Genomic DNA, 21697 nt, shown 5'->3' on the forward strand with positions numbered 1-21697 from the left:
ATAAGCCTGTTCAGAGGGTTTGGATTGTGGTTTGTTTTTGCTTGTGCTTTGCAGGCTGAAAGATCCCTACCACTGCTCTTGATTGTGTTCGGTTGTGAGCATCCCCATGGTTCTGTACCTTCTGGCCCTGCCGGGGGGCTGTGTGTGTGGTGGCAAAGCCCCAATCCCTTCGGATGGAGCGTTGCGGGTGGGGAAAGCTCCCACATTGCCATGTTTACCTTGGCTGCTCATGATATTCTCCCTCTGTCCCTCATGGACGATTCCATTTCTGCAAGAGGGATGAGCTCATTTGTTTAAATGAAACAAGCGGCCGCTCTGCTTATTAATCCTCTCTGCAGTTGTCCCAGTGTGTCCAACTTGCCTCTTATGGAAAGGAAATGTATGCACAGCATCCCGCGTCCGCCAGCATTTGCATTTCAAATCAGCTGAGTCAACACAATGCAATGGTCCTGCCTGTAGGTCCTTAGGGAGCCACAGTAGCTGACAATGTGTGCTTAAAGGGAGGGTCTGCTTTTCTTCTTCTTTTTTTTTTTTTTTGGATTTTTTTTTTTTCCTGAAGGCAGTTTCCATAGCCAGCAGTGCTGCGTTCGAGGCGCTTGCACCGTGGCTGCACGGACCTCTGATGTTCAGCAGATGATTATTAGCCTGTCACAGTGGCCGGGATTTCATTTTATTTTCTAACTAACGTTCATCTGGACGGGAAGGGGAAAAAAAATAAAAAATAAAAAAAAAATAACTGGCAACTGTTCAAAGAAGAGAGGCTGCTGCTCAAGTGCTCCTGCCTGTGCTGCCACTGATGCAAGCAGCTGTTCCCATCTGCAGTGCAGCACCGCAGGCTCTGCACAGGCACGGCTCGCCGAGGGAGCTGCCCGCACACCTAGCTGCCAGCCCGGGGCACGCTGAGGATGGGAGGCTCGCAGTCCCTGCAGCAGGCACAGGCAGGGAGCCTGGCCCGGGAGCCGTCGGAGGCGATGTAAGTCTGTCTGCATTCCCTTCGCTCTCGTCTTTTCTGCCGCGCTGCTGGGCCCGCAGCCTTCCCGCACCTCCGCTCTGCGATGCGGTGGGGGGCTGATTTGTGCGCGTGAGGCCTTTGTTTAATGCCGGCTGCGTACAGGTGGGGACGTGGTTGTGGTGTCGGTGAATATCACGAGCTGTCTTTCATTGAGCTCCCACCTCGCTCGGGCTGCCCACCTCATCTCGGTGCTGTGGAGCCATGCCTGGTGCCATACGTTTGTCTCTGCGTTTTGGATGCGTAGCGAATCAAGCACAATGACCGTTTACAACGGAACAAAAACTTGCCCCTTCCCCCTCCCAAACCCACCATCGTTGGGTTTTCTGTTTAAAATGCACAGCGTGGAGCTGCTTTCCTCAGAGCTTCTCTCTGCTGTTCTCCGTACAGATGCTGTTTTTCAGGTCACATCACCCCTGTCAGCATCAGTCTTTGGTATTGCACTCTGTGATGAATTGTGAGAGCGAGGTGTCTGCAGCTCTTGCTGAAGGCAGCTCTGAAGGATCGGCTCACTGGAGGGGGAGGAAAGGAAAAAGCAAATGTCACTGAGCAAAAGTGATCACTTTTTCATGTTGCTGTATCATGTATGATAGCGCACAGATACGTACGTGCGTGCAGAAATAGCAGAGTCATTTCCCATTTGAAATTAGGGTTTTGCTGTTTATTGGTTGAGGTTTCAGTGGTGAGCAGCCTCTTCTCCCTGACCTCCACCCCAAACTCACTGCTGGAGCACGGGCTTCACCTCAGGGTGGTTTTATAGGAATTGCTTTGTCTCTCATTGGCCTTTCAGTTAGAGATCCCATTTATCTAAGATGTCTGATCACTGAGCTTATTTCTGATCATGCGTTTCAGTTAGTTTTAGGTATATCCACTAGGGCTGATCTATAAAGCAGCCTCACTTAACTCTTTAAAGAAACTGTAATGTAATATGTGCTTATTAAGGTAGATGTGATTAGATTCGAGGCATCATTTGGCTGTTTGAGATAAGTGCTTCTGAGCAAAGGGGAATGGGAGAGCAGTAACTGATTGTTTTGCCTCTGTAATAGGCCTTACAAGTAGGTTCATGCTCCCTATTGTCATATTCCAGTACATCAGTAGATAGCTTTGCTCAATGCTGTCTTGTTAGATTTGTAAGGCATAGGCCTAGCAGCATTTCTGCATCCTTTGTTCCTTTGCTGCACAGCTTCACCCAGTAAGATATAGTTTCATCGTAGGCAGTATTAACATTGCTGCATACAATGTTTTACTGGTACAGTGGAATGAACTGATGCCTCATTACTGTTACTCATTACAGTACTGTTAATTACGTTTTTGTCTGCTCGAGCTGGGATATATTTTTAACAGTGATCTGAAGACTGGGCAATATAAGTGGCATAGATGAAGCAGTGTTCAGTGTGTTTTATCTACAATTTTCACAACCTTTGAAGGATTCATTCTGTTTAAGAACATATTGATCAAGGCGTAGTTATTTTTTCTTATGGTACATGGGTAATATGCTAGACATGACATTATCATCTCTTCTGATGGCTTTATATGTGAATATTTTTTTTGTTTGTTACCTTTGAGGGACTTTAATATGGTCTCTTAAGGTCCAACGTAGTCAGCAGAAGTACTTTCAGCACGGACGTCATTCAGTAACTGTTGATATTCTTGGGAAGCGTCAGTGAAAGATATTACTCATCCTAAATACCAAATGCCTGTGCAATTTTTTTCATTCCAACTGTGTGCTCTTAAACGTGAGCCTGGAGGTGGTTTTTTTTTTTTATCCTTGAGAAAGTACAGACCTGTTTTCCCAGACCAAGAGTCTCTTCATTGGATGTCATGGTAATCCATCCTGCTCTGAGATAGTGATACTTTAATGACTGTAACTTTCAGTAACGCTTTTGTGATGAGGTTGTATTCAACCTATCTTGCGTACACAAACAAATTCCTTTGTGGCTTGAGGCAAAACCATCCAGCTGAGTCCCAGGCAGGTGGTGACCGCCTGCAACGTGGGCCGGTGGGACAGCATGGCAATGACAGGAGGTGGCTTCCTAACAAAGGGATGGGCTTGGCTGCCCTCCATTCCTTCATTGGGTTACAGGGGCATCAATCAGCAACCATTGCTGAAATTGATTTAGCATCAAAAAGTACAGAGGGAAACAATTTCCTTTAAGAAGCTGCTGGTTTCAGAGGTCCTCGAAAGCATCCTGCAATGGACCTCTTTGCTCAGTATTAGTGAAACTGTTGAAACTGAGGTAAAGTTTATGCTGAGAAGGGGTCAAGGTTACAATTTTCAGGTGTGGCTATGATTAGTTATGCTCTATTTGCATGTAGTTTGAGAAATAAACAAAAAAACAAACCCACACCTATTTCAATGTAGATTTGTTTCAGGTACAATGAAGAAGTATCTGTAATAAAAACAGTTTTGGTACTGACAGTCTTGAATGTTCTGTTGTGGGTTGCTGGCAATCTGGTCACTGGTAGTAGGCAATTCGCCTTTTACATAAAAAATAGACATTAAAAAAAGAAAGAAAAAAGGGAAGTCACTTTTGAATGACAAAAAAGGGAAGGCCCAGGGGAAGCCTGTGCCAATGAAAGTTGTCTGCAGATCCAAGTGGCGTGGCTCAGACCCCACTGGTGACATGATGAGCAGTGTCATGTGTTTTGCAAATTGCAGCAGGCACCCTGGTGGCCATGGATTGAGCAAAATTGAGGGCATGTTTCAATCACATAATAGCTGGAATAAAGGAACTGACAGCGTGGTGCTGCTCAGCAGGCCTGGCTCTGCTCAGGTGCACACACACATACACAGCTGGCACATGTGTGGCCTCGCACACTGCCTGTGCAGTGCTGACACACCAGGGTTGTGCTGGCTTCCATCTGCCATCCCTTACACATCGGTGGTTTTCTTAATAAAAATGTATTTCTAGCTCTAGGTGATGCTATAATAACACTTGGATAAGTATTAGAAAAGCAGAAGTCTTGATAGATTTTTAAACGTTGATGGCTCCTATCTGGCTCTTCCCTCTGCGTTGCTTTAGCTGTCCTCCTTTCTTCTGAGCACAAAGCACACCTGGCTTTGGTGGAGCACTGTAGCTGCTGTCCATGCAGCTGCTGGACAGGACTGATGTCCAGTGCCTGTTTCTTGGTTGGCTGGAGGGCTGGGGTGTGCTATTTCCTCCCATTGAGAGCTCTACATGCTGCCTCTGTAACATTTCCATCCCCTGCCAATCCGAGGGGAAAATGTCTGGAGGCTGAGCCAACTCCTACTGAAGTCAATGCTGAAATGCCCGTTGACTTCAGTGGGAGCTGGATTGGACTCCAAAAAAGAAATTGAATGTCACTGATGGTTGGTAGCCAGCCAAGATGCTGCCCTTGTGCGTTGTTTATCTTCTGAGGTGTGGGCTTTGGTAGTTGTCAGAAGGACTGAGAAGAATTTAAACTGGGATGAATCAGCCTTGTGTATAAGAGATGTGAGCAGCTGTTTTGTGTGTGGGTATGTATACGTGTGTGTATGGAGGAAAGTTACCTATGTGTATGTACAAATAATACAAATAAGTATGTACAAATATGTATGTACAAATATGCAGCCCTTGCTTTGTTGTGCATTTTTCTGTCTCCAAAACCTAAAGGAATCCAATGTGTGGTTCTTAAAAGTTTGGAAGAAAACAATCTGGTTAAATATTTGCACAATTGTATTTTTATATGCTTATATGTAGGAAATCACCTTAATGAATAAACATATGGAAAAAGGAGAAATACACAATGAAAGTATTGAGAAGAATTAGAGTTTTTTTGGCAGGAGGGGAGGCTTCTGTTATTGAAATGGCATTTATTATTGAAGTTAAGCCCTTTTTGACAGATAGCCCTGCCTATTGTCAGTGTTGTACATATCTTTTCCTTCTATTTGGCAGTCACCAATCAGCATTCCCAGCAGCACAGAGAGCACTCTCCACCTCCTAGTTTTGTCTGCTAAGTAAGGTGAATTGCTGGAAGCCATGAGGGTGTTTCACTTGAGAGAAAATGGACCAGAAATAACAGGGAAATTCTTCTGTCAAGCTTTCCTGCCTTTTATTCCAACCTCCCTTATTTGAGCCCAGAGGATCTCATCTCTGAAGTCACTGACAGCGCTTCCTTTGATATGGAAGGGTACTACATCAACCGCTACATCTGTCACGAGAGGGAGGCAGGTCACACTTAGACTTGAAAACAAAATAAAAAGACCCCAGAATCCCTCAACCTTCTATTAGCAGGGCACACCACACATCTGGCAAAGATGTGTGCTTCAGAAAGCTCTCTATATTGAGTGGTGTGCCCTATGCCATGCGTAATGGAGCTGCTGTCATCTATTATGTATTATGACATACAAGCAAATTGGAAAATAATAAATGGGAGGCAGTAAAAACATGAATGAAGAGGCATTCCTGCACATGCATTGTGGCTCTCACACTCAGCACTGTTTCTCTGTCTGCTTATGTTTCTGCTTTGCTCAACGCAGCAGTCAAAGTAACAGCTTGTTAAGTTTGAATCGAAGGTGCTCTTTGAGGGGTAATAGGCTGGGTGCTTTTAGGGCTTTTCCAACATGCTTGTAGTACACAAAAATTAGTTCAGTTCCTTTGTTTTAAGACCTTACATGGGGAGAGAGTTTTTGTGTTTGCCAATATCTTGGATACCGTTCACAGCCAATAGATACCATTTCCTCATCCATCGCTGATGCTTTATAAGGATTTGGCTTTGTAACAAACTTCACATGCTGTCCAGGTGAGAGGCTTTGCAGTGGCAGAGTTTTAACCACAGCTAGAATTTCAGTGCAGTTTGCATTTTCTTTGAGGAAGTCTTGGAAAATGGATGTAGGTAAAAAAATAAATAAATAAAATAAAAATTGGGGTTCCTCCATGTGAAACAAAACAAAGTGTTGTTTTTGCTGTAGCAAAACTTGTTAGGAAAAAAAGCTGTGTCATTTCTCATCAGATCCTTAAATGCTTTGAAGCAGCCACCTGAGCTCAGTAGCAGACGATGCGTATCGTGCTTTGTACCTGCAGTAGCACAAGAGAGTCAGCTCAGGGGGGAAAAGGTGAGTTAGTTTCAGTTTTTCACCACATCTTTGGGGTCTCAGAGTTTCTTTTAAGGTACTTTTTGGCATGAGAACCTTCATCAGTAGCAACACTTAGCAAGACAGGAAGATCGATCACTCCTTAGCTTTGGAAAGCAAAATGAGGGTTGCACTGTAGACCATCTAAAATCTTAACATGTGAAGTGGGCATATTTTGGTTTGAGTAAGTATAGATCTCTCTGAAACTGACCTCAGGATGCTTGTAGGGCTCTCCTTTATTTTTCTGGAGCTTCCCCACAGTGCTGCTCCTGTCCTAAGCTCTGAGGTCTGACTGAGGATATAATGAGTGTTTGGGAGCTTCTTGCCTCCCAGAGAAGGAATTGGGGTCATTTCTTCTGGTGAGATGAAAAGTAAACTTTAGAAAAATCAGGTGATTTGCAATTCTTTGATTTAGATTAAACTGCATCCTTGGAGTTATGCTCAAATCTATAAGTAAGGGGTTTTTTTCTAAACAAAAGAAGCTTGTTTCTTGGGCTAAACATAGATCAGATGTGAAACCTAGCAGCAGTTGCAGTCAAGCTCCTGCTTTTGCGCTTTGATTTACTTTCAGCACAGAAACGTGGATTTATTGCTCTCGTTAACGGTTCGCTGCTCTCATTAAAGATGAGCCCAGCGTTGTGCTGAGTTTCATTGCTCAAGGAGGGGGAGGATGAGCGAGGAATGCGAATTCCTTTGTTTACTCCTGGAGTCTGAGGCCACTCCCTTGGATCCAGGAACCCAGGCATGGTTTGTCACACAGGTGCTACTGCCAGCCATGGATGTCACCTTCCTGGTACCACTGCTCACAGCATGGCTCAGTGCAGCCCTGTGGCAAAGGACCCGCTGTGTGCCTGTGAGCAGAGATGGCTAAGGGAAAGCCTGGTTGGATTTCCAAGGTAGTTCCAGCAAATAAAGCCATTTCAAAGGCACAGTTCTGGCTCCCAATGTGTTATTGATTGCTTTCCCTTGGAGCCTTTGCATGGTGCTGTACAGCAGTTAGCACGGGCACCTGGTTTGCTTTCTAGGGATGTAGTTAAGGAGATGTTGTTTCCGGATTAAAACCTGAGCGCTCACTACTGAAGACAGAGGAAAGGTATTTGTCATGGGTGTTAAATACTTAAACATCAAATCCCTAGGCTAAGAGAGTGAATGGCAGTGCAGCACTGATTGGAATCACTGTGTATTAACTGATTGTAACTATATTTGTGGAAAACATTTCTCTACCTGGATATCGGAGTATCTTTGTATCTTTACTGTTCTCATCCCTGAAGAGATTTTGGTATTTGAACGTTTTGCAGCCTCTGGTTGTTTAGGGACATGTTAGCGTATGTACTGCTGTGATGTCTGAGGATGAGTGTCTTTAATTAAATGGTGTTTTCCTCTTGTTCCTCTGAGAATTAAAGCATCTGCCTGCAAGGAGCGTGGAGATTACAGAACGTACAGATCCTTCAGTTCTGAGCCCTGGCTCTGTAAAGTGTTTTCATTCTTCAGACTACAGTCAGTGAGAGGGAGAGGCTGGCCAGAAAGAATGGGGATTCATTTCATTATTCACTTCTATCAGTGGCATTGAAAAGCACTATTAGATCTCAGCAAAAGCCACAAAGACGGAAATTTTAATGTCATTTGAGGCAGTACGGAGAACTACTTGCTAATCAGTTAGAAAAATGAGTTAAGTAGTTTGAAGTGCTGCTGTAAGCGTGCAGTATTATATCCCTCAATCTTCTCTTTCAGATGTGGCTTCCCACAGCTTGAGACGTTCCTTTCTTGTTGCTGCGTGAAGCAGGAAATGGCTTTTGCTGGGGGAGTGTGAATTTGGCTTCTGCACAAAACGCTCTTGAAATCGCTGAATAAACAAACAGTAAAAGCAGGAGAAATGATTCCTTCTCCCCTTATCAGTTATAGAAAGAGGATTACTTGTAATGCAGTAGGTTAAAAAACAGCAATCAGCATTGTTTTTTAAGTTGATCGTGCCCTTTTAATTCTCCTCTGCTGCAGTTCTAATCCTAATACAATCTAAACATAATCATCCCATGAAGAGAAATCGGCCTTTTAATAGGAAGTGATTAATGCTTATGGGAGGCATATGTTTCCTTTTTCAGAAAACACGTCTCCAAGTTGACCTGTGTGGTTTGGATAACACACAGGGTATTATTTTCCATGGCTGAAGTCCCATGTAATGATCTGAAAATGTAAGCCGAAACACCACCACCAAAACAGGCAGATTCTTGTATCCCAGCTCTGCTGTCTGAGGATGTCTGCAGGCTGGCGTGAAGTGGCTCGGAGAAGTGACACCAGCAGCTGTGCATCACCCAGCAGTGCTTGCTGCTCACACCGATTTCTGCAGGTGTAGCACATCATTACAGCTCTGAGCTGTGCCCAGACAGCAGCAAGCATCCCACGGGCTCACAGCGTGAGGGAGAGGTGAATGCTGCACAAAGGAGGGATGTGGCTCTGGCTGCTGCTCAGCACACTGCACTTCCTCCCCTTCATCCTTCAGTGAAGCTTTGTGCTTGTTGGGGCGCATCACATTTGGGCTGGGAGGTCTCACCTTCAGTGCGAGATCCATTATTTTCCTGGGTTGCCGTGTTTGCCGTGGAGCTTGGAGGGATATTTGTGCTGAAATCATCTTTAAATCCTTCTCTGGAGAGGAGTGCCTGCCCTGCTTTCTGCACACGTCTGTGTCAATATGAGTTCTCATGTAATTGCACTGCACGAAAGTAGGTCTCTGTCATTTCAGTGGAATGGGATTTATTTGATGAAACCTCATAAAGTAAGAACTGCAAAGAATGCTTCTGTGTTGCAGCTCAAGCCATAGAATGATCATGTGACATTATCCTGGGCTTATGCTCCTCTGTTAGGGAACAACCTGCAGTCGGCTTTGAGTAATGTTACTTTGCTGCAGAAACCATGAATATGAAGCATAAATCCTTTTTAAGCCTCCCAACTTTAATTGCAACAAATGCTTTTACAAAAAACCTTTCTTGGATGGAGAAAACAAAAACCAAAAAACAACGCTACCATCTTTTTTTTTAGTCATCCTACAATTTAGTTGACATTGGGGTTTTGTTGTATCTGTAAGACAGCTGGATTAAAAAAAAAAAAAAAATGAAGATGCCAAGGAAATTAACTTAATTAAATGAGGGATATCTTCTATAATATTATTCTAAATTATTGTGGTTCAAGAAGCTGCTGTTCCTGTTTTTCACTGAAACATACCCAGTTTGAATGTAAAAACAATGATCTACAAGGCAGCAATTGGTGAATTATTTTCCAGCTATGTAGTCTAAGGTGAAATGATGCTGCGATGAAACCAGTGTTTTGATTATCAGACTTTGCAAGTGAGAAGCCCATGAAACATTCCATCATTGCTGCAAGGCAGGTGAGAAGCTCAAAGCCTAATCTGGTACGTATGTGAGCATGGTGATCCTGTGGGTGCAAGCCAGCAGGGATGTTCCATGTGGGACAGTGGCATCACAACAGGGTGAGCAGGATGGAGGCTGGGGCAATGGCAGTCTGACTGCAGCCTTCTAGCATCCCCTTCTTGAGACGAGTTTCACAGCTCAGCTTCTCACACTGTAGGCTTGTTGGGAATTTAATTGTAGGTTAGATGGTCGTGTCACCGAGCGTCCTTACAACAGTCCATTAATAGTTAATGGTCAGACGTGTCCCAAAAGAAACAGTCTTACAGATGGAGTCTGGTGACATGTAAGTGACACGTTTGAGCCTCCTCCAGTCCCTGGCTCGATGTGACAGTCACATCCCACGCTGCCAGCCTTGCCAAGGGGTTGGGGTGGTAAAGGCAGATGGCTTTAAACGATCCCTGTTAAAGTCACTGACCCGTGAGTTTTGATAGGCTTGGCTGAGGTTAATGGTTTTGCTCTTCTCTGTGCAAAATGTTTTCGGTGGTATCAGTACTTTTGAATTGGTTTTGAGACATTCAGTCATTTTAATGGTATATTTTACTAGGGAGGAAGAAAATATTGTTTGTGAGGTTTATGCTTGACACCGTATTTGTGCCATTTTTAATACCACATGTTTAACAGATCCTTGGATGACAGGTGGAGTATTTCAGTAATCCAGGTACCAAACATTATCATCTAATAGCTAAATAACCAGACAAATCTACTAGTGTATCTTTCATATCTTCTGTACATTCCCATACAAATGTAATATTAGCATTTACAATCTGTAAAGTTTGATACTCAGCACATGTAGATGTAAAATGCCATAGCTAGCAGTCACCATCATAAGAGACATTATTTATTTAGAGTGCTTTGTTAGCCTTGAGTTGCTGAGTAGGCAATCACCATGCAAAAATGGCAGCACATAGAGCAGAAATGTTTTTGATATTACCCTAACATCACACTGGCATGAAAAAAGGACCTTTGGCTGTAACCATCCAGAAGTGTTGGTTGCAGTGAGTAAGGCCTAGGGTCAGGTCCATGGCTTCCATTGGTAACTTGGTCTCCAGGAAAGGAATTACTGCTTGGGCTCTTTTGTTGTGTTTGAAATATGTGTCTTTTCAGACCTGTCAGTCAGTGCAGTGTAAGTGCCCATTTAAGTAACATACAGAAGAGATTGACCTCAGAAACGTACAGCCAGTCCTACAGCCCTGGCTCTGATCTCATCAGTAAAGCAGATCTGAATTATTCATGCAGGTTTTATGAGGATCATCTCTGAAAATGATCGATGGCGGTGAGACTGCAGAACTCATTCCTCCTTTTTATATCCAGATCATCTCCCAGTGGGATTACAGGAATGAAAACCAAAATTCATCTTCAACACTAAATTGAGCATTTTAAGAAATTGCTTGCTTTTTTTTTTTTTTTTTTTTTTTTTTTTGTTCATTTGGATTCTTCACATGCTATGTGATAAATTGTTCAGCAAATACTGAATATCTTAACTTCATGATATTTCAGATGCTTTAGAAGGTTAGATCTACTGGAACCTGTGTGTTGCCTTTAGGAATGCAGCTCTAGCCAGCAGCAAAGAATGTGCAGGTGTAAATGTGAGGTAGAAAACAAAATAGAAGACAAAATAGCAATTTCTATCTCCTCTTCCTCAAGTATTTAGGATTGCAGCTGTATCCCAAACAAGTCTTTGGAAGTTTCTGCTGCTTCTAATTGATCAGCCAGATTAGCATTGTGGATATGAGAGGCTGCTTAATGTCTGGAACAGCCCTCCAAACATCCTGCCCATGTCAATTAGAGGGCAATATTTAAATAAGAGCTCTCCAATCAAACTTTGGAATCCTTTATTTTGGCTCATTACTTTCCAAGCACTCCTGTATGGTAATGGAGCACAGTTTGCTTTTGTTGTTCTGTGCATGTCGTAAGATATCCATGACTTTCTTTAATGTGAGCATGCACTTGCACTGCTTATACTGCTGTAACGTAAATGTTGGAAGAACCTGAGACATTGGAAGATTCCCAGTGAGGCAGAAGGCATTGAAACCATTCTGCTGCAAGCTATTTCATTTTGACTCTAGGCTGTGGGCATTAACTGTGGGTGACCACAATTTGATGGCTGTCATGCTTGAAGACGGCAAGCAGAAGCAGGGGCAGCAAGAAATCCCATTCTTGCTTACTGTGTGCTTGCCAGCCACAGTGACTAAGGGCTATTTTTTGTCCTAAAATAAGGGACGACTTCATAGCATGTGCTTTACAAAAAAAAAAAGGTAAGGTCAGTTCTAAGGCTGAGTTTCCTCAAGGAAGGTGGCAAAGAATTCAACCCAAGTTACTCCCCTTGTTTCTTCCTGAGGTTAGTGCAGCAGGCTGGCAAGACCTCCAAGCCTCCAGATGAGAACAGGAGAACTCCAGCTCCCCTGGCTGCTCCTTGGCTCTCCCAACTCTCCCTATCTGTACCTGCTATAGACTGTTCACTGTGTTCTATTGGCTGCCTTTCTATTTACTGCTTACTGGCTATCTTCCAAGAGGTGAAGGAGATGGACTACAAGAATATTTCTAGTTATTTTGTACTCTATTATTATCATCATTTGGTGTCTTCAACAATCTATATCTTTTTTGCCCATTGCATAAAAAAAGCCAACAACAACAAAAAAAACAACAAAGGATGCAGATGTAAAGATACAAAATATACTCTCAAAGCAAGCTCCCATTGATTACCTAAGCTGGCCATTGCCTTTTGGAATGTGTGAATGTGTGTTCTATCCTATAGCTTTAAATTCCTTGTTTTCTCAGAAACCAATTCTTCAGGCTGCAGTTCTATACTTGCACAACCAAGTCATGCATGCCCCCTAACTGATGAGCTGGGACCAACAGTTCTGCACTGTCCAAGACCCACGAGTCCCTTCTTACCCTGCCTTCTCCTTGTCTGGAGCTCCAGAAGCATGGTATAGAAGATGAAACAGGCACTTCCCTTTGGCGCAACCTGCCCACCAATGGGTCCGTGCCCACCACCACTGGCAGTCTGTTCTATGTTATGAACTTTAAGGCAGTGGGGTTTTTTTTGTTGTTGTTTTTGTTTTTTTCCTGTACACCCTTTATTTCTGAGAGAAATGACATTATGAATAGAGCTGGCTGAAATATGTAATTTCCTTTTCACAGGAAATCCTGTTCTGGGAAAATCTTTTGGTATGCTTTAAAAGTACAGCTATGGTCTTAAAAATATCCAATGCAAGAGAGACCAAGCATTATTTTCACAAGGGAAAGCTGAACTGGCTCAACACAGGATCTCATTTGCCTAGGATATGTGATGTAGACCATGGAGTAATGTCCTCGTATGTGCTTGCAGGCTTTGTGCTCTCTGCCACACTCCAGGCAGTGGCAAAGAATGTTCTTCTGATATTGAGCTTCCTTTCAGATTTCTTTTTTAAATGCCATATTTTGTTGGTGCAATTGCTTCCCATAACAAACTCAGCAGCATTTGAATTATGGTTAAGGCAGTTCTTTCTGGTTACATTGCTGCTTATGCTGGAGTGCATGTGAACGTTAAATGTATTGGATTGGAGCCTTTCCAAGATTATTAAATATTGGCAAAACAAAGATGTGCTGAAGCTCAGGTGATACAGACAAACTCAACAGGTAGGAATTGCCCTTAATTCTGCTGGTTTGGATGATAGCATCATAGGTTTATTTTTATGACAGGAAATATTTCTCTACAAGGTAAATATCAAATTGCCTTTTCGCTTGATGCTTCAACTTATGAGTTTCCTGAACCATCTCAGTGTATGTAGGAGAAAATGTTGCTCTGTTGAATGACTACTGTATAGCTGTGTTTATGGAAGTTCTTTGTTCTCAGCTCTTCTTAAAATATTTCAACTTAGGGCACAATATGTGTCTGAAGGGATATAATTCACATAGCTGCAGCCTGCCTCTTCCTATTCACCCATTCTGTAGCCTGATGACTGTGCATGGTTTAAGCAGTGACACAGAGAGGTCTTACAGCCGTAGAAAGAATTGATACCCAGACAGTTTTGATGAGCAGTTCTCTAGGAAATGGTGTAAGCTTTGGGCAGACAAATTTCCCAAAAGGTGAGAAAACCACCCAAAGCATCTGGTTGCACCAGGGAGAGGGGTCGTGATGTTCTGCAGAGTCCCCTCTGTTGCTCAGGCTGGTGGTTGTGGGTTCTTTTCTTACCCAGTTCACAGGAGATTTCCTGCTGTGACAGATTTCAGCAGGCGTAATAGGATGCAAATCCAGTACTTGTACCTCTGCTGACATCGATCTGCTTAAAATAATCATGAGCTTTAATAAAGAGAGCAGAATCTGGCAGCTCTGAGGTATCGTTTGACTTCAACAAAGTGAGAGGAGTCCTCGTTGCAGCAGGGTGGCTTGTGGGGTGCTTCTGGTTTCATTTCACAGCAGGTTTGGTCCCCGCTGCGCTGTCATGCTGAGTGTGGGCAGCCATGGGGACTGCAGTCCAGCCTTGAAAAGAATTGCTAGAAATGGGCAGATCCCTTTTCCTTCAGGAAACTGTCAATTTGAATGATTGACAACACCAGGACTCAGCACGTTTTATGGCTTGTCTCACCGTGTGTAACGAACCTGTGTGTTTATCTTTTGAAAAGGGCTGTGGGAAAATTCTGCATTTCCAAATACAACTTGTCTCCTCCAAACATGAATCTTCACTCTACTCACTAGTCCTGCCTGCTAAAGGATACTCTCTCTCTCTCTTGTTTTCCCCAGGAGCTCTGACTCAGAAGAAGCATTTGAGACCCCAGAGTCCACGACACCAGTCAAGGCTCCTCCATCACCTCCACAGCCACCACCCGACACGGAGGTAGCCATCGTAGCAGATATAGCAGAGCAAGAAATAAAGCCTCAGCTGCCCTTGGAAGACACAGGTAACAAGCATGCAGTATGGGACAGGTTGCTGCAGGAGGTGTTTGTGTTAGCAGAGACAAGGAATGGATGCTAACAAAGTGTTTTCTGGAAGATTAATGAGTTTATACTCATCTTCATCCACTACAAGAGGAAAAACCCAGTTGCTTGCTGGAATAAAGTAATAGAGAATCTGCCACAACATCTGACAAGTATTCTAGAAAGTTCATCTTTTCTTTATTATTTTTTCCATTCCCTCCTCCCAGTACTTTAGGAGCTTTACTAAGAGAGATGCAGGTGCTGTTAACAGTGACAGCTAACAAAATGTCACTTTCAGCTGTCATCTGAAGCAGAACGGAAAGAAGAGTAGAACATCTAACAATAGTAATGAGCTCTTTGGTGCAGTATAGAAGTAACAAAGCAGTTCACATGAGTGTGTGTGTAATACAGATACATGAAAATGGTATACACTGACAAAAGAACTTTCAAGAAGAGAATATTGCATTAAAAAAAAAAAAAACAGAAACTTTTGTCTCTAAGAGAGTGTTCTTTGTTCTCCAAATTGAATAATAGAATTTGAGGGAGTAGAAGCACTGTATTAGCCCAAATTAGCTTTGTTTGGGTTGTCTGATGACAGCTGAGCAATTTAAGATTGAATTCCCCATTATGCTGTCTATTTTCCTATCCAAAAGCCAAGTCATCTTGATTACCTGGCTGAAATGTGAAAAGGTGATTTTACTAAAGCTCACTTGTGTTTCATATGCATAATGGAAGCTTTTGAGCTTTGATTTCAACCTTAAGGGATATGACAAGCCTTGGAAATATCCTGAGCTATCCTTATCTCTGTCTATCTTGAAAATATTTCTAGGGTTTATTCATGAAGTGCTCTTGAAGATTGTTGTTATGCTAAGAGTTCATAAGAATGTGAAAGGACAAACCGATCCCATAAAATGGAAATGAAATACTGAGATCTAGTAGTTTTTCCTTTACGGTTCTCTCTTCACTGTATCAAATGTTTCTCCATCTTCTTTCCTTTTTCTAATTTTAATTTCCGTGATTACAAAGTAAGTTAATTGCTGAGAGAACAAAAGAATCCTACGCTAAACAGGATTGGAGCATGTTTTTAATTACTGCAGTAGATTATCTGCAAGCCCTCGATTATGCATGTGCTTCCCTGTCACGTGTGATTCTTTCCTCCCTGTATCCCACATCTCTCCCTCCTTTCTGTCAGATATTCCTGAAGAAAGATAGGAAACTGAATATATTTATTCATAGCCAAACGTGAGCTCTATTAAAAGCCACTGGATGGCAGAGATGAAAACATTTCATTTGAAAATAAGATTTTGTTCACAGGAGGCAAATTACTACAAGCTGACAGAGCTCCAAAGTTATGCAATATGCAGTTATACAACAGGATGATTTATGGGAGAGAAGAAAGATATGTAATGCAGAAGAAGATCAAATGTAGGAGGGCAACGCAAAGCATTCATTTGTTTCTGGAATCTTTAGCAGAAGTTAAGAATACGAAGACTCTAATCTGGGTGTTTGCATGCTCCTTTGGTAACGTGACATTTTAGTTGAACGTTTTGTACTCCATAAGCCACTGAGGAACAGTTATCCTGCAGTTCTATTACCTCTGGGTTGTGCACATGGCTGCACGCAACAGTGAGCCCCTTTCTGGGGTTTAGGAGCAGCTGAAGGAGCGTTTCTCATTGCACCATACAGCTCACACAATAGCAATAAGGAAGACGGGCAGGCGAGGAGTCTGACATGTGGTGCAAGGCAGCAACGGCTGGCCTCGTGTCTTTGTCTTCTGTGGGAGGGGTGGAAGGAGGGAGCACAGTCAGTGCTCCAAGGATTATTTCATCTGTATCTGACAGTAATTATTGATGCAGACGGTTGCAGTTATCCTGCCCGCTCTCATTAGCGCAACAGCTGGACCCCACTGCTGGAAAGCCAAGAGGAGAGTTTTTAATTAGAACTACTTCAAAGCTTAATATATATGATGGGACCAAAATGCAGCTTGGTTCACCTGGCTTCATTCCAGCTCCCAGCAGTGTAAAACCTGCCTCGTGGCCGAGCCAGAGACCTGCTGGTGAGGGGAGGGGGCCAGGGGGCACGGATGGGCTCAGGGAGCTGCACGCCCTGCAGTCCTCTGCGTTACAACCCACTCATCTCCAATGGGAGACCTATCTCCAGTTCCTTCCTGTTCCAGAGAAATGGAAGTCAGCATTTACAGTACAGAGATGGTGATCCAGGCAAAAGCGAGCTGAATTTTTGGTATGGAAAACTGTTTTTTTTTCCCCTCTCCAAGCCTGGCACAGCAAAATTGAAAATAAACTTTATATCTAAATTTTCTCCCAGAATAAATGGCTGGAGTATTTTTACAGTAATCTTAAAAATAGTGCTACCAACTGATTTCTTCAAAGGCTTCTCGTAACAAGCAGGAACTTGAAATAAGCAGTGCTTGACTATGTGTAATATTAAGTAATTCCGATTTCTATACGCTGTAGGCAAAGTATACTTGTCTGGTGAGTTATTTCTTTATCACAGAGAGTGTGGGTATGTGCTGTATGCATTTTCCAGAGGTTTCCTTTTGCCTCTTTTTCTCAAGGAAGCAGAAATAGAGTTGTATTTCTTCTTGCTTTATTAGATCTGGCCAGGTTTTGTTTCTACATCTTTCAAAGTAGTGTTTTGCTTTGCCTCCAACTCAGCAGCGTTAAGGCTTTTATTTTCCAGTCTAAGCCTATTGGATTTCGTTCTTATTTTAGAGACATGTCAACAAAGAACAAAACACTCTACTGTCCTAGCATGCAGCGCAGCTCTAGCACTGGAACTGAACATAATTGAAGGGGAAGAATATGTAAAAGCAGCTGGAATCTCTTGATTCTATTTCCTCAATAGATATTCATTATTCATAAAGAAGCAGTTAAGATTTAGATTCAACAAGCTGGTAGCTGGTGGAGATGCATCATTTCTTTTCTGCTTAAAATATCTTTAAAGCATATTGGAAGATGCTTCTGTGGTTTTTGGAAGCATTCCTTCGCCTGAGGTAACACTGCCTGTGTTTGGTGCGGATCCTCTCACCCCAAGGGCTCACTGCCTGGCTTCACAAAGCCTCGGCTTTTGTTGGTGTAGGGATTTTTCTTACCCAATCCAGGCAGGGTTCTTCCACAGTCAGAAAGGTGCCCACATGGAAGGAGCAGTGTGTGGACCTTCTTTGTAACGAGATGAAGTGGGAGCTTTCTTTCAGGATTCGCCTGTTTTTTGGGACAAAACAGATTTCCCTGCTTTCACCTGTGCTCCTTAAAATAATTCGTATCTACCAGTGGGCATCTCTTACAGGTATCATTTGGGTATGAGTGTCAGCATCTTGCAGTGGGCCCCTAAAAGTCCTTGTTCAAGACGTTATGCTGTTCTCTGTATAGCAAATCCTGCCTTCTTTTGCATAGTGCATTCCTCTGCCACCAAGCTGTATGTTAATGAAATACTGTAATCAGCAGGACTGTTTTGCTTAATCTTGTGATGTAAGAAAGCAAATGGCACTGTGCTCCGGATATGATTTTAACATCAGGAAAGAATGATCTTAACGTGTCTTTGTAGCAATACAATGTTGTGTTGCTCTGCAATATATACTGCTCACCTCTTCCCTCCCACATTCCTGCTGCTACCAGGGTGGAGCTGTGTCACTTGTGGTGCTGGAGGAATCAAGCAGCAGCTCTGCATTTCTGCCAGAAGCCCTGTTTTCTCAATTTCACATATTGTTCCATACAGAAACAATGGAAACATCACAGCAGTGAGTCGAGCTGCGCTCTGCAGAAATCTGTACTGAGTTTGGTTTGAAGGAAACTGTGAAAAAAGCAATTAAAGGGGTTAAAACTCTGCATTATGTGGAGCATGGAGGGCGTTGTACCTCCATTTGCTGCTGTGATCTGTTCCCAACCTCAGCTGTGCTGCGCCTGTCTTCTACATTCCAAGTCCTGCAGAATACTGATTTTTTTTATATATATACAAAATAAATGTTTGTACTGACTTTAAACAAGAGACCTCAACCCTAGTGAGGCCTTCGGCATGTGCAGGAATGAAAATAACATGTAATTTCAGAAGACTGTGTTTGGATCTCCCTTTTATTTCATGCTGACCTAGATTTGGGCTCTGCTGACTTGTTAGAGCTATGCAAGTGCTTATTGCTCTGTATTCTAGCTAAGTGTCTTCCATTCCATTTTGATGTAAAATGCACAGATTAGTACAGCGTGGGCTTTTATGACACTGTTTGAGTCTGACCAGTGTCAGAAGTGAGAGATGTGTGTGTGAAGCTCAGCAAATGGTGTTTAATTAGTGACCATTCCACCAGACTGAAACCACGGGCAACCCGGAGGAGATGAGGGAAATAATAAACTGTCCTGAAGTACTGCCAAGTTAATGGCATTCATTTCAGAAAAAAAACAAAACAACCACAGTAAAACAATGTTTTTAATTCATGTAACTCAGTAAAATCCTATTCCTCAAAGACAATCCATCTTGCTGTCATTCCTTTGAAAAAGTCTGAATGTATTTCGTGCTGCCCTAAGGAAATGTATCTGATTCCCTAAAGTTTCTTCCGTTCTCAGCATCCTTAAACAATAATTTCTATATGGACATAAAATTTCCTCTGAAATAAAGAAAAAATGCTCATCATCTGTTCATCATCCAGTCATGGCTTCTAACTAAGAGTACTTATTGATTCTCTGCCCGTACTGCTTTTATGGAAAAGATTAATGAATGGAGCTGGGCAAAATGGAAATTTGTTTTGCAGAACGTGTCAAGATTGAAGTGAAAAAGATGCATAGAAATTTTGCTGAAATCACTTAAGGATGGGCAAAGAACTCATTTGAAGTTGACAACGTGAAAAATGCTATGTTGCTCAATAGAAAAAACTGAAGTGTTTTCTTTCAGTGCTCATCAGCAAGAGCTCAGCTGCTAAGTACAAAGCCAGCTAAGCATATCCTGGGTAGGGAACTGAAGATTTCTGAGCTCTGCACACTTTGGCTGTGATACATGCATATTGATAGAGGTGGCAGTGAGGTTCAGACACAGAACAGTGCAATGGCAGCAGGAGCAACCCATATTCAGGATCAGTAAGGCATTTTAGTAATGAATTTTCATGAGATAGAAGGCAGCAATCTTAATCGTTATCTTAATCCTCTCTTACTTTTCTATTTTCTGTCCTTTTGATATACACTGTGTGCTTGTCTGTTTTGTCCAATATAATTGTTCAACAGAACTTTTTAGGATTCTGTTCAGCAAGCAAATGCTTAGCTACAGTGAAAAGATGCTCTGTTGGACAGTTCTAGAATATAAGTTTGAATTAGGACTAGCTTTTGAGAAATGTTTTGAATAATCAGTAGGGAGCACGTAATGGTCATTCTTATAGAAGATATGCAACTGAGAATATTTGTAGAGTTGTCTAATTGATTTCTTTTTTAATCTTCAACATAATCTGTTTCATACGGAATTCTCAGTGATTGATGTCCCATTATAAACTTGAAATTATGAGGTCAAAGTGGAACGTATTGACTGCTTAGGGCAGACAGGAGCAGCCTTGATGTCTCGTGGAGAGGAAGCCATGTGCCATTGTTTTTTCCTCTGGGAAATTAGTAAAAATAGAACATGGGAAACAAAACTTAATATGAACATGCATTTGCTGAAGCACTGGCCAAACTGTAAGGAAATTTATTGTAAAGGGACATTTGAAATTCACTGTTTTCTGTTTGTTTCCACAGGATTACCTCCTGAAACTGCCCCTGTCACTGATGTGTCACACACTGAGTCAGTTGAAGAAAGCCCTTTCCGTCCCCCTTGCCATTCTTTTTCCACCGTCTTCGATGAGGACAAGCCAATAGCCAGCAGTGGAACTTACAACTTGGACTTTGATAACATTGAGCTGGTTGATTCTCTCCATGCCTTAGGACCGAGCTCTCCAGAATTGAAGAATCGTGACCCCAAAGCGAATGTTCGAAGAAAATCTACCGATTCAGTGCCAGTTTCCAAATCTACATTATCTCGGTCTCTTAGCTTGCAAGCTAGTGATTTTGATGGAGCATCCTACCTTGGCAACAGCGAGACACTAGCGCCGGCAGCAGATGCTTATGGTACTGGTTCAAGCAGTGCTTCCAGTACGCTTAAGCGAACGAAGAAATCCAGGCCCGCTTCCTTAAAAAAGAAGCAGCCAGCAAAAAAATCCCTGGACGCTCCGCTGGTGAAGGAAGCGCCACAAGAGCCTCCTGACCTTGGCCAAGCAGCTTCTGCGGGTGAGGAGAAACCAGCACCCGAAGCAAAAGCTGCCTCAGTAAAACCCGAGTATACTGACCCTTCTAAAACCTCTGCTGAGAAACGGGAGGCCTCTGCTGTGCCTGAGGGATCCTACCCTTTGGATCCAGACAATTTGGAAGGGATTAGTGCTTTTAGCACTGGAGGCAGCAAAGTGCAAAACTCACCCCCTGCCAATAAGAAAACGCTACCTCTTACACCTGCACCGGAGGCTGGGGAGGTGACTCCGTCGGACACTGGGGGACAAGAGGACCCTCCAGCCAAAGGTGTTGCCGTGAGGCTGGAATTTGACTATTCGGAAGAAAAAGGGATCTGTGAAGAGCAGCAGGAGAGCACTCCTCCTCCTAAAAAAGCAGGTAAAAAGCCTGGTGCTAAAATGCCACTACGGAGGCCAAAGACTAAAAAGTCCGTGGAAAAGCTTGACAATGCTCCGACCACACCGACGAAGGCACCCGCTGATCCAAACGAAATCCCGATCACAAAAGGATCTTACACTTTTGATATTGACAAGTGGGATGATCCCAATTTTAATCCGTTCTCCTCCAGTACAAAAATGCAAGAATCTCCCACGCTGCCTCAACAAACGTACAGTTTTGAGCCAGACATGTGCGAGGACTCCATTGACCCTTTCAAGTCTTCTTCTAAGATTGCCAACTCACCCACTAAATCTCCAGCCTCCTTTGAGATACCAGCCAGTGCCAACGAAACAAACGGAACCGATGGAGACAACTTGAATAAACCTGCAAAAAAGAAGAAGACGCCACTAAAGACGTAAGTTAAAGGGCTCGGATGTTTCTGGATTTGAAGCAGCACACTCCTACCCATAGCATAGTTAGGGTAGTTTTGTCCTTGACAAGAGAAAGGAAGATGCTGTTGAGTGCTGCTTACTGCACAACTGACTCATGTTGTACCTGCTTTCCCTCAGCCTGTTACCTCGGTAGCGTGGCATTTCCAGATCAAAAGGGAGAACCAGCAGTGAATCAGTCCTGATGAGGTCACTGGTCTGGGAATTGAGTTTTTGA

At 43.0% G+C, this 21697-nt stretch overlaps 1 protein-coding gene across 1 annotated transcript in view; it reads left to right on the forward strand.

Moving 5' to 3' along the window:
• Positions 1-905: 905 nt before the first annotated feature.
• Positions 906-21697, forward strand: part of TACC2 (transforming acidic coiled-coil containing protein 2) — a gene marked incomplete at both ends in the record, with an annotated part of 51227 nt that continues 30435 nt past the window's right edge. Inside the window, 3 exons of the mRNA XM_079535302.1 lie at positions 906-973; positions 14232-14389; positions 20129-21446. Coding sequence (XP_079391428.1) covers positions 906-973; positions 14232-14389; positions 20129-21446 — 1544 coding nt within the window. The remainder of the gene's footprint in view (positions 974-14231; positions 14390-20128; positions 21447-21697) is intronic.

The sequence above is a fragment of the Tetrao urogallus genome (genome assembly GCF_951394365.1).
Source record: "Tetrao urogallus genome assembly, chromosome: 5".
NCBI classification, from domain to species: domain Eukaryota; kingdom Metazoa; phylum Chordata; class Aves; order Galliformes; family Phasianidae; genus Tetrao; species Tetrao urogallus.